At 37.7% G+C, this 14,152-nt stretch overlaps 1 protein-coding gene across 2 annotated transcripts in view; it reads right to left on the reverse strand.

The window, feature by feature from the left end:
• Positions 1 to 14,152, reverse strand: part of adisspb (adipose secreted signaling protein b) — a 41,319-nt gene that overhangs the window by 24,790 nt on the left and 2,377 nt on the right. For both annotated transcript variants that reach the window (XM_087836625.1, XM_087836618.1), the window contains exon 2: positions 10,111 to 10,214. In XM_087836625.1, the coding sequence (XP_087692751.1) occupies positions 10,111 to 10,129 (19 nt within the window). In that variant the 5' untranslated portion in view covers positions 10,130 to 10,214. The remainder of the gene's footprint in view (positions 1 to 10,110; positions 10,215 to 14,152) is intronic.

Raw genomic sequence — 14,152 nt, forward strand, 5'->3', positions numbered from 1 at the left:
TCCTTGTAGCTATGCTGTGATCCTCTAACACTGTGCAAGGCCATGCGAGTTTGGTTAATAGAGAACTCTGAGGTGGTCATAAAAGAAAAGAGGGTGGAGTTTGCTTTTTTTGTTTATTTTCGATATAGTACGATTATAAGAATGTCTGTATGTTTTGTAACGTTCACACGAGGTCTGCAGCATTAAGACGAATCATAGCGGTGGAGCAGCAGTGCTATGATTGGTGCTAGCAGACTGGAGGTGCCCTCTGAAACTCCTGTGGAGTTAAACGATAGTTAATTACGGTTTACATATTTAAATATTCCTAATGTATGTTGGGCTCTAATGAGCGTAAGATCCCCAGCTCGGTCCCAGGAGGAGACACAATTCCCTTCAAGGTTGAATCAGGAAGGAGACCTGGCATGAAAAAATAAAAATCTGCAACTCAAACATGTGGAGCTACCTGCTGTGAATAAGGAAGCAGCCCAAACTAGCTTTATATGCGGTGAAGACTATCTGCTGCTTCCTGTCAGTGCTTTGCAAGGATAACGGTCCTTTGTGTTAATATTCAAGATGTTAGTTTCTAAAGATAACAAGGAGGCGCACTCACAGCCGGTCACTTATAGCCACTAAATCTGAAGAGTTTGAGGAGTTGAACTTGAACTACTTGATCGATAGCTTTTCTCCAAAGAATCCCAGAAGGAGGTCAGTGCTTTAGCTGAAGTAGGACATTTTTTAACCACTTTTATTTCAATTAAACAGTTTCTGACACCTTAAGATGGATATACTGTGCTTCAGATGGCATGTAAAGAGCTTTACTTTCTCTATTTATCATTCAACATGTCATAATATTAAATACAACTTCAAAGTAATACAATCTGCAATAGTGTCATTGTTTAACCAACCTCTGTCTGCACAGTTGTATGGTAATGGTAAATGAACTGGTTCTTGTTAAGCACTTTTTTAGCTGTACTTGAGCACTCAAAACCCTCTATACAATCTCATTCACAAATTCATACAAGCTCTTTTACTTCTGCTGCAGCATTCACACATATTCTCAAGGAAGTTGTTGTTGTCATTTTTAAAACTGTGTTTTATCTCTGTTTAATCTCTAACAAAGACTGTTTGACAACAAGGCCCACAACTAACTTGGATTTCATAAAGCATTACTTCACCATGGAACAAACTTTGCTGGGTTACTTCTTTAGCTTAGGTGTGTTTATGTTCGGAGTCACAGTGTAACAGGCCCATGCACCACCACACTGAAAAGCTATCTGGAATCAGCATTATTAATTTAGTGAGCTAAATGTCACCAAAGTCACACTCACTCCAATCCAGGCTCATTTACAGCAGTCAGAATATTGATGTCTTTTTTAATACATTTTCTCATTCGTGGTGTGCAAGAGAGTAATTTAAACCACATTTTGTTTCTTGCCAAACTGACAGTTGGGGAGATTTATTTCTTTTTCTGAAGTCAAGTCTGAAGTTAAACTATCCTCACATTTACTGGCAGAGGGTTTTCCTGCCCTTCAGATCTGGACCAGAAATGTTACTTTAATTCAAGCACAGGGTTTTTGTCAAACATCCTCTGCCAAATTATAATAAGCCAACAGTTGGTGAAGCTGATAGCATCTGAATTAATTACCAATCTAAGACAGTGAAGCTAGGCAATATCCTAGCATTTATCTTGAAGAGCAGATTAAATCAAAATAATGAATCTCTTATCCCACAGAAACAGGAAACCAATAGTAATCTGAAAATAAAGACATATCAGCTTAATATAAGCTAAATTTATATAAAAGCCAGTTTACTGACAAGTGAGCATATTAATATGCACAGGTTCAATTTGTGTAAGGTATAACTCAGCGGTCTCCAACCTTTTTTGCGCCATGGACCGGTTTATGCCCGACAATATTTTCACAGACCGGCCTTTAGGGTGTCGCGGATAAATACAACAAAATAAAACTAGTACCGGTACCGAAAAAAAAAAAGATTTATTCATAACACACGTGAAAAGACCCAGGAAAACCGAGTGAACGATAAAAACGATAACAAAATAACGCTGAAAACCGATAAAAACCCTGAAAACCATACATTTCACACCTGAGCCTCAACTCTCGCGGCCCGGTACCAAACAACTCATGGACCGGTACCGGTCCAAGGCCCGGGGTTTGGGGACCGCTGGTATAACTGATCCAGCTCATTTAATTATGTAGCACAACCTAAACCTACTTTTTTTTTTTTGTTAAAGTAATCAAATAGAATTTTCGTTTAAGGCTAGCTCCTGTAAAAATAACCAAAGGCCAGCATGTGCAGCAGAGCCAGTAAAAAGAAATGAAATAAAGTAAAAACATATATTCTACATTCATTAGGTAATATCAAAGAAAACATGCAATGAACTTGCAATCGTGTTGCCTTTGAAAGGTACAGGAACTAGAACTGCAACAATTTGGACGGTTGGATGGCAAAATTAAATGGCAATAACAAGGAGACAGTCTACAGTTTGTGACTGTATGGGGTCAAATTGGTAATTTCATGTTTGCAATAATCTGTCAATTAACTCTAACAACAGGGCGAAAATATCAAATTTGTTGCTGTGTACAATTAAATCATTCATATTTAATTCATATTAAACCCTTTAGATATATTCAGATACTCGGTAAAACCTCATAGATCTGAAACTAAAATTCCTCTATAAATAGTGATGTAGTCACTGCAGGATGGCAAATTAACTACAGGAGTTTAAGCACTTAAAGAAACACATAAAGAAATATAACCATAATACAACCACTTGAGAACCAATTTAGTCAAGTGCCCTATTGTAAGACATCGCAGACCAGTCGCACTCATCAGCACAGACTTACTCCAGTTAATCGCACTCTGTTGTGATCTGTTTGTGAGTGACTGCACTAAGTCAGGTCTTCATTGTTTGGAAGCAGCCTGGCTCCCAACAGGCAACCAGTGCAATCACCTTGTTATCGAACGCAATCGTCCAGAGTTTGAGGGTGTTGCACACCAGCTGGTTGCCACAACAACTTGTTAACTAATTTGCCTCAGACAGCAAAAGAGTTCAATGCAATCACCGAGCAAACATCAATTTTTTCTTTGGGGCAAGGAGGTTAATGTCAATAAAGGTTGCCAGCAGCTGCTACTTCCCTTTCAGTGGCAACGGTGAATTCATTTTAAAACGTCTTGCCTTAACAAGTAAAGAAGTCAAAAGATATGAAAATGTTCTTTCATCTTTTTCCAGTAGTTCTTCAACTGATTGGCCTCTACTAATGGTAACCAAAACTGGTATTGATAACTTATCTTTACACCAAAGTGTTGCACTTTCTCAGAAAGTGACTAATGTTCATTTTCTAAACAGAAGCCCTCTAGTGTTTCAAGAGACTGATTTATGTGGAACTAGTCTCTACTAGAGTAGTTTTGCATGATTTACAGTTTAAAATAATCCACATTTATCTATTAGTGGGACTTGGTGGAGCCCCTCAATTCATCTTGTGTCTGACACAAGTTCTTTTAGCTCCTCTCCGTTTGAGCAAACCTTCCTCTAATTGGCTGTCTTTAACAAACAGCAGGTTTTAAGAAAGTGGGTGGAACTTCTGTGGTCATATTAAGCGCTATACGACTGACATAGCCATGTAAGGATACATGACATCATTCAAAGCCAACAACAGAAAAAAACTGTCTGCAGACAAGCATTTTCAGACATTTTAGGCCTAAACCTTGGTCTCATGGGGAATACATATACATACACAGACATCATTATGCAAAATGCTGGCTATGTTGGCCCTAACAGCAGAGATCACTGTAACATCCATCCATCCATTCTCTTCCACTTATCCTTGTCAGGGTCATGGGGGGCCTGAAGACTATCCCAGCTGTAGCAGTATGACTGAAAATATTAATAAAGCAATAAGTTATTTTTATAGATACAAACGTCTGCTGTAAGAACGATGAGTACATATTTTTAGAAACAAGCCCCGACGTGACCATGCCTACCGTAAGTGGCTCTCCAGTGCAATCCAGTATTCAAACTCATAGCACAAGACTGATACATTTACCTTTAGTACTCACACAAGCAGCTACATTACACGAAGCACAGGCATTACTGTCGCTCTAGTTCCATTTAACTTTTATTCAGACTCATATTAGAGATTAGAAGTGCTTGCTATCAGCAATCTGGGTCACAGTAATGAGTTTGTGGAGTTACATCATGTTCCATATGTGCAGGATCACTGTGTAGAAAGAACTGGAAACTGAGGAATGAGGTTTCATATCCAAAGCTCTTTATATCAAAGAAAACAACAAGAAGCCTTTTAATATTAACAATATCCCATACTCGAAGTTCTAAAACAAGATAAGCAAAATGTAAACTAACTTTAAACTGAATTTATTAGCCTTGTTATCCTAGACAACGCTACCTTATAAGTCTCCAGATAAAGGATGAGAAAAGTCAGAGTATGTCAATATTATCCGTAAAATGAGTTTTGTTATCTGATCTGTGCCTTTTTATGAATTCAACACATACCACGGTATTAATAATGAGTCTTTCCCAAGTCACGATATTCACCCTGATACTTCCATATTTGATTTTAGGAGCACAGTGTTTGGCATCAGGTATTTGACTTTCAAACATTTTTCAGCACCGTAAATGTGCTCATTCAGTTCTCAATGTTACTATAAAAATACACTAATGATAAAAGGAATACTACTTGTTTCATGTTTAGGGTAATTAGTTTAGGCAAAGAAAAAAATAGAATAAATCTGTGACAAAAAATCCTCAATTTTAAATCCTGTTCAAATAAAAGAAATTATTGATGTATACTACATTTTAAATACGTCAACACTTCAAAGTCACATTATAACGTCACAATTAAAAGGCGTATCTTTACATTTGGAGCAGTTCATATAGGACTGGGGAGTGTGCAGCTACTGGGATTGTCTCAATTGACAATGAAGATCAAATTGAGATAAACCATCATTTATAACCAATAACACACATGAAACCTATATCTACAAAAAATAAATAAATAAACAAAAAAATGCTGTAGCAGGTCCAAATGCAAGAAACTGAATAACCTCTGAGTGATGGACCTTAAGTTTTTGGATTCAGGTGAGTCACCGTTATTAAACCTGTTTGTTTTTTTAACTTACGTGATTTTTTTTGTTTGTTTTTTACAAAAACCTTTTAATAATTTAATTAGTTCATAATTTATCTGCGCATTTTCTTTTTACCTTTATTGAAGACACCCAGAGGTCAGAGAGGTTTTATCTGATATCCTCATTACAAATGCATTTCTGAATAAGCTATAAGCTTAAATTCATCAGCTCCTGTAGGAGTAATGCTTTATACTGATCAAGAACAAATCTTTTAACATCTACTAGACATTTCTTGTATCTTATTTTGGAGTATAGAGTACCAATATACGTGGGAAACTCAATAACATTTAAAAAATAGAGCCTAGGGCTCTCTTTTTCCTTTTTTATTCAAATAGAAGGTGAGTGGATACAATGATATAATGATCACCACGCATAAATTAAACTTCAGCAATAATATGTATGCATTTTTTCTTTCTTTCTGAGAAGACGTAGCTCTCTATCAAATATTAAGCTTTACTATAATCATCTAAATCACGTGATGAGAGCACTTAAAGTTTTTCACCCTGCTATAAGGCTTTTTGAGTGAAGCCTTGAAGTTCATAAAATAGGGCTTCATGGGAGAGTAATTACTCATGTAAAGGCAGACTTTTTGCAGTAAAGCAGCCTTTCACAGTCAAAAGGATATGCTATAGCTTGAAAAGTCTGATTAAGAAATGTGCTTTTATCTACAGCGAGTCTACCTGAACTTTGACTCCATGTGGAAAAATTAGCAGTTTAAGAAAAAAAAATAATGGCATGAGTTGTAAATTTAACAGCTGTAATGTTTTGCTCAGAAACTAACAAATGACCATGACGCTACATGTGTATTTACAGATCCACTCGCTGGCCACTTTATAAGATACATTTGTTCAACTGCTCAGTATTGTAAATATGTAATCAGCCAATTATCTTGCAGCAACTCAATGCATTTAGGCATATATACTAATAATGACTTGCTGAAGTTCAAATTGAGCTTCACAATAAGGAATAAAAGAGACTTTAAACATGCAAGTGTTTGCTGTTTTTATAGCCTGGTTTCACTCAGCGGTGTGGTAAAATAAGTGTGTTGCTTCCACATTTGGTGGGGTTGGTTTTCTCATCTATTTTGAAGGACTCTGCTTTGTTGGAGGTTTCTAGAGTACCTTCATTTTTAGATACTAAATGTTTGGAGCCTGGCACAGTGTTTTCAGACACGCCCGGGCTTGTATAGCATCGCTATAGCAATGATATGACATTTTTTTATATTATATTTATACTATTATTATCACTGACCATATGATATGATATGATATGGCCCAGCCCTGGTTGTTACTACAGTTAAGATTTACCACTGATATTTTTACGTCCCTACTAATATTTTGGGGGTGTGAAACATGGTCTCACAAATGCAAAATGTAAAGAACAATAATTAGAAATACAATTCAATGAAAGAGCAGATCGGCTGAGTTCAAAGGACACAAGGGGATGATTGAAGAAGACTTTTAATGGGCAATGACTTCTCAGCAAATTAAGCATAATCATCTTAAAGAAACTGAAAGCTGCAATAAATAGAATTAGTAATAAATAAGTCATAGGTTATTTTATTTTTTTTTATTTGTTAAAGGAGGATGGATAAAGATGAGTGTTTGCTACTAGCTGGTGAGCCAGTTAGGAGTTCAAAGAAAGAACGAGAGGTTTTTACACAAACAAATCAATCACGGATGATACTGTTATCACAGATGGAAAAAAAATGAGTCATTGAAATTTGACTAGCTGTTAGTACACTTGGACGGCGCACCTAAGTACAGGCTATGTGGGGTAAACATTATACATGAAGCCTGTTAAAGTTTTTTTTTTTTATTTGCAGTAGTAACCAGGCTCACTGTTTGGTTAGGTCAGGGTTTTCACTCAAATTCCAATTTCATACTACAGCTAGGCAGATATCACTCAAGCTAGTGTCCCAGCCTGAGTAATATCTGCTGATATATTATACAAGGCAGCTGCCTAAATCCACAAAGATCCATAAACATAAGCCACAGCAGCAAAAAAAAGGTCAGCAGATCACGCAGCCTCTACACAAACAAAACAAATCTAACAAAGCCACTAAGACAAACAAATATATATCTATGGTTGTTATCTGAGCTGCTGTTAGAGCTGTCCAAATCCCGCTTTAACCCCTGGTTAAAGACACTCAAAAAAATATATCTGCCCAGATTGCCGACTTTAAGTTATTCAACATATAATTTTTATTACATAAGTACAATGTACTTACATTTAATTTAATCTGGTCAAATGAAATTTACTAGACCAAGCACATTTTTCTTAATGATGAATTATTTTAATAAATTAACCTTTGATTTTATATATTTAAGTTGCATTAGACTGAAAACCTATTTACAGATAACCTCTTTAACACAAGCATTTTGTGTGTATTTGATGTACTTTCACATACAAGAACTGCATCAAAGGCGCAGATCTGAGCCAAACCCTAACCCTATCATTATCACAATACTGAGAGCTGGCACTGTTTAGACTGGTCTCATATCCCCGAGTTAGCACAAAAAAAGAATGTGTACACACAAATTAACACGCGGCCCTACTTATTTCAGATTAATATACATCTACTTATGTCCTTCCACTAATCTGCCTGTCAGCATGTCCCTTTCTGCTTTGCTGAATATTACTGTAGTCGGTTAGCCTATCAGTCTAATCCTGGTGGGTTTAGGAATCAAGTCCAGTGTTTGCAGACTGGACATAAAATATCATTACCTCCAAAAATTGCAAAAAAAACCCCCAAAAAACAATCAGCTGTTATTAATGAAAAAAACTGCAGTTAATAAAAAGATAAAAAATATTACCAGTGTCTACTGTTAACATCACACCAACAAACTGCAAGCTTCAATATTTGGTAACAACTCTGAAAAGACCCACCTGAGACTCTCACATTTGGTTATATTACCACGTTTAGTAGCACTCTTTGTGGGGAGAAGAGGAAAAAAAAACTTCAATTTTGCTTTCAGCACACTGCTGGGCATGGTTAAAGTGAGATCACACACACTCATCTATGTCTTCCTGTCTTCTTTTAGCTTCTTTTCTGTCGCCTTTACATCCACTGACCTCGGCCCTAAGTAACACAGACGTGTCCAAGCCCATAAAGTGGTCCAAGCTACAACAAATATATAATTTCATATGAAGACAACTGAGGGAGACCGATACCGCTGATATGCAGCAGATGAGAGCGCACAGTAATTTACAAAATCCTCCTGGGAAAAGATTTTTAAAAAACAAGCAACAACAATAACATTTTGTGTGTTACAGATTACCACAGATACTCGCACACGGCAATGGTCAAAGGACAAAAGAAAATGACTGAAATCTCCACAGTAAAATTTTTACTGCTTATTATAAAATACTTTTATTGTACTGAAGGTAACAACTTCTAAGAGACACTGTTCCTGTGATATCTGAGCCAATCCAAACCCTGTAAAACCAGCCATCAGTGAACCTAACAAAGGTCTGCAAAGTGGTCTGTGAAGGCAACAAGTATCCATAACTACTGGGAAGGAGATTAAGTTTTCATAGAGATAAACATAATTCATAAGTCAGGCTGTGTCATGGCTGAAATGGTTAATCTGTGGTTATGCGTCATCATGAATTCTAACAGGGAATTGGTTACTCTATTTTTTTTCTTTCGTTTACCTTCTAATAAACAATGAATGCAGAAGAATTGCTATGTCAGTTAGCCAAATATGAAGCATCTGAAACTGTAGCTCATGCCCCAGATGAGTAAAACTGTTTTTTTTTTGTTTGTTTGTTTTTACGCATCTATATATAGTAATGTGAAAATGAAAGTTTCACATGACTACTCATCATTTCCTTTCCTATCCTTTCCTGTGAAAAACAAACCCTTACTTACCCCTTACTTAAGAGGGTAAGTAGCAGTTTAGATACTCCTAATCAAATCAGTTTGATTAACTGATCATCAGCAACTGTGAGCACCTCTATAAAAGCAGAAGTTTTGGCAGTCTGCTGGTCTGGAGCACTCAGGTGTATTTTAACACAAAGCCACAATGTAAGCAAATTAGCCTCATGGTCTGACCATGTAACGCTCAGAGAACCTGCTCAGAAAAAACAACAAGTGCGACATCTCAAACATTACAGGTCTCAGTGGCTTGTTAAATGTTAAAGTGCATGAAAAAGTTAAAGTTCATCATATTAGACAAAGACTTAACAAGTATGGCTTGTTTGGAGGGGTTAGCAAGAAAAAGCATCATCTCTCTAAAAAGAATAAGCCAACTCGGCTGTAGCATCTGAACAGGAATTACAGAAAAATGTGTTTTGGACAGATATGACAAAGTGGAAATGTTTGGCCATAATACACAGCACCACGTTAGGAGAAAACCAAACATACACAGCACAAACACCGCATAACAAATGTCAGCATGGTAGTGGAGGCATGATGATTTGGGCTTGATTTTCAGTCACAGGACCCGGACACCTTGCAATCACCGAGTTGACCATGCACTTCTCTATATACCAACGTATTCTAGAACAAAATGTGAGGCCGTCTGTGTGACAGCTAACGCTTAGCCCAAAGTGAGTCACACAACACGTACAGCAGCAAATCTACAACTTAGAACTTGTGTGTACTCAGTTTTTCACATGACTGTGCGTGATTTCCTGTACCAAATGTATCAGCAAACTGGTTTCCTCTTTCAGTACCTCCCCCCTTCCCAAATAACTTTATGCAAATTATTTTTGCAGTCTGTTGCCACACGACTGAGTTATTCAGTAGAACTTAAAAAAACAAAAACATTCGAATCTCGGGTTAGTGTGGGCTGCCTATATGTTGAATATTACAGCCGTTGCTGTTTGTCTGTCTGTCTCACCAGTTTAGAGTGGGCATTTCCTGTTTCTAAAAATTGCAGGCAATCACACCATCATCTGGCACATTACTACAGAATGACTTAGAAGTACTTTTAAAGAATGCATACAACAGTATACACTCACTTTTTTTTGCAGTAGCCATCTCACAGGAATGAGTCCAATACAGACACACTTAGTCACACACGGTCACAGCCTTGTCATCTCAGCAGTCCGACCTCAAAACAACTCTGCAAAAAAAAAAAGGAAAAAAAAAGGAAAGTTAAGAAGTTAGGAAGCAATCACACAAGGGGGTGACAACAGAAAACAGGAGGAAGATTTACAAAAATTTACATGAGCGAAAAGTAAAAACAGGGAAATAATGGCTGGACTCCCTGTGTTTGTTCCTAAATCCTCAACCCCCTGTTAGCGTGTATTTCAGCTGAGAGCACAGCTGTCCTGTACTAGTCAAGCCAGGAGAACCAGAGACTCCCGACAGAGACTTCAATTAAGGAAAACAACAAAACAGTCTAAGAGGATTAGCTAGGGGCTGAGGCTGCTGCTGCCAGTGGGCTTCGCACAGATGGAAAATCTTCATTACTACTCTTCTTATAAGCACGGAGAAACTTTAACTTAAACTTTAGGGCGATCGTGGCTCAAGAGTTGGGAGTTCGCCTTGTAATCGGAAGGTTGCCGGTTCGAGCCCCGGTTCGGACAGTCTCAGTCGTTGTGTCCTTGGGCAAGACACTTCACCTACCGCCTACTGGTGTTGGCCAGAAGGGCCGATGGCGCGATATGGCAGCCTCGCTTCTGTCAGTCTGCCCCAGGGCAGCTGTGGCTACAACTGTAGCTTGCCTCCACCAGAGAGTGAATGGGTGGATGACTGGACGTGTAAAGCGCTTTGGGGTCCCTAGGCGGGACTAGTAAAAGCGCTATACAAATACAGGCCATTTACATTTAACTATATTTATGCAAAGTACAGTGCAGCACAAGGTAGTCATAGCCAGTACATGAAAGACATAGCATGCAGGTCTATTTAATATACTACTACAATAACACTCAAAGATAGCAGTCTTATTTTCAGGCAGTACTGCTGCTTATACAACAATAACCAGCAGGTCTGACAGAGTTCGACAAGCAGCAGCTTTAAATAATTTTAACCAACAGGTGCAAGAACTTGTGACATTGCTATAGAAAGTTTTTAGAAGTGGGATTTGTAGTGCATCCAATTATTTGATCTGGTGACACAATTTTTAAGTTAAGTCGGGTCTTAAGATTTGGATCAGCTAATGCTATTATTAGTACAAAAGGATGTTTTATGAAAAGTATGGAAGCACGTGAGTGCCACTTTAAAAAAAAAAAACAATGCTAAAAAAAGTTCCCTCGTTGCTTTAACACTTTACCTTTTTAGGCCTACGTTACAGAAAAAAATTGAATTGAAATTGAATTGAAAGCCTTTATTCTCATTATACAATAATATTCTCTCTCACACCCACGCACATCTTCATACATCATTTTGAAACTTTTTTCTCTTTATATTTCAAGAGAGGACGTGGAAGAGGTTTTTTCCCCCTGTGAGCACAAACCTTGATGAGTTTTCTCACTGAGGAAACACTAAATGGTGACAGTGAACATGTTTTATTTTTACTGTAGTAAGTTCAGAGCAGGGTAGTGCAACAATGACTTTGGTACAGTAAACAGTGAAACAACCAAAAAGAAAGAAATGTTGAAATCCATAAATTGGAGTAGATAGGACCGATTACTTTAAAATAAGCCTGAGCCGTTGATCTAAAAAACAAAAACTCTGGTAGAAAATGTTGGTTTTTCTGTGTCAGTCTGACAATAATAAACCTAAATGCTTGATACAGTACATTCATATATTATAGCACATGAATGGATTGAAAACAAGCAGTCACAGATACAAACCATCAATATGAAACCATTTTCTCCAATGGTCTGTGTAATTTACTTAAGTGTCAATGTCATCACAGTAGAGACCCACATCACCAAGGGGAAAAAAAGCTCGGCTAATATTTGTTATTTACGTGCACATAATTGTACATACATACAGCAGTACTCATAATACCACCAAGAATATTAACTGATTTATTTATTTGCTTTCGTCTGTCTGAGGTGACACAATCAAACTATCGGACAAGCCCTGTGCTCTTATTTTGAAGGTTCAACTACCTCTTACCAGATAGCACGGGCTCTTCCTGTCTCTCGACAAGAAGCCTCATCGGGAAAGTGTTCCAAGGCTCACCCCACAGCTCGAAAATATATCCAATTTTGTGCTGCAGCTGGTGATAGTAGGTGTACTGACTTGTGTTGCTGTTGTTCCTGGATCATCATAATTAATGTTGGTCCAGGCTAACACGGCCAGAAATCAATCACATTGTTGCGATGTCACAGTATTGTGACGTGGAAAGAAACCTGCCAATGTCTACTCAGGAAAAAACAAACACCAACAGGGTCAAGGTTAGTTTTTGCTGTGATGGTGTTTCTACATTCAACAACTATGACATCACAGCAATGCGACTGGTCACTTGCGATGTTGAACCTGGAGCAGATTAATTATGATAATCGAAACACCAAGATATCAGATTGTGCAGTGAATTGTACTTGCCAATCTGCTCTGAAAACCTTCTGTGAGCTGGAGGGTCACTCGAGCCCGAAACTGGTTGAAAACTGGATCTTGTGCTGCTACACTGTTAACTTCTTAAAGCTCCAGAACAGAGTTAGTGCAGTAACAGGTGACATGTAGCATGATTTGTTTACAGATTTAAGAAAAAACGTGTGTGTCTCCTTTCACATCACAAGCGCCCTGCTGAAGCTACAGCTTTTATTCATTTTTTAAAAGTTTTACTTCTAAGACATCAGGGGTCAGTTGAGATGGTCCACAGGTTTGTTCCACCAGGCTGCAAGAAAATTTAAGCTCATTAATTTGAGACTCTTTATGTCATGATAATAACTAATCTCAGCTCAGACAGAAAAATGACTCGCATGCATGCAGCTCACGTGCATGTTAAATGCTTTTTTTTGCCCATTTTTAACAGAAAAAAAATCGTATTCCAGTTTGGAATTGTCAAAAAACAAATGCTGCTGACATTTAATCAGCCCTAGTAAAGGTTCCTGTCCAAAATAAAAGATTTGCCAAGTCTGACCTTCGCTAAGTCCCTTTAAATAATTTCTAAAGGAACCAATGAGGTCTGTGAGACGAATGACCCCAAGAATCCCACTTGCTTTGCACTTCCTGCTTTTTTAGCCAAAGGGAGAAATAAAAGTGGACCAAGTGAGGACCAATGCCAGACTCGACATTTTTCTTGCTGCAAATGGTGAGGTAAGGGTGTAACAGCCTGGAACAGAAATTTTACAGTGTCACATCCACTGAGAGTGCTGCAGAAATCAGACAATGATCCACTTTTAGTGGGGCAAAATACCAGTCCTGTTTCAAGCACCTAAATGGGTCGCTAAGATTAGAAAGCCACTGATGGGATTCATATGTGCACACTTTGAGCTGTAGAATCAGGGTGGTGACACATTAGGTATATATGATTGGATAGATACACAACATTTTACAAGGTTAAAAAGTGTTTACATGGATGTGTCGGGTGATCTGTGTCACGTAAAATACCACAACATATAGCTTATTCTAGGTTTATACTTGTGTTTTTGTCGTGGTGGAGCACAACTGGGAAGGTTTTAAACAAAGCATAGGGGAAAAAATGTGAATGGTCAGATTATTCTTTAACCTGCTGTAAGACTGTTGTTAATATCTGTAAGCGTTCAGAGCATCTTCTTTACTCCAGTTTGACCTACTGCACTCAAACCGTGCATAGTTTTCCTGCCTAATGACTAATTATTAAGGACATCCTGCTGTGACAAGTTTCAGATATGTGACTAAATTGTTGACTTGGTCACAACCTGTCAGACCATATGACTAACACTGCATTCCTTGCACTGTTTCACTTCACTGTTCTGCAATCACAAAGTTCACAAGTTTTAATTTGACTAGTATATAATTTTGTTATGCTCACAGTCATTTTGTTTAAAACCTGCAAAAACAGATCCCAGATTGCAATAAATTACATGATCTTTTTCTTCTGCAATACGCTGGGATTTCAAAGAGAGCTGCTAAAGAGTTACTGCTATTTGCTTAAAACTTGGGGGTACTGGATTCTTTATAAAT

Source organism: Neolamprologus brichardi, chromosome 3 (assembly GCF_056152115.1).
Source record: "Neolamprologus brichardi isolate AB-2024 chromosome 3, ASM5615211v1, whole genome shotgun sequence".
Classification (NCBI taxonomy): Eukaryota; Metazoa; Chordata; class Actinopteri; order Cichliformes; family Cichlidae; genus Neolamprologus; species Neolamprologus brichardi.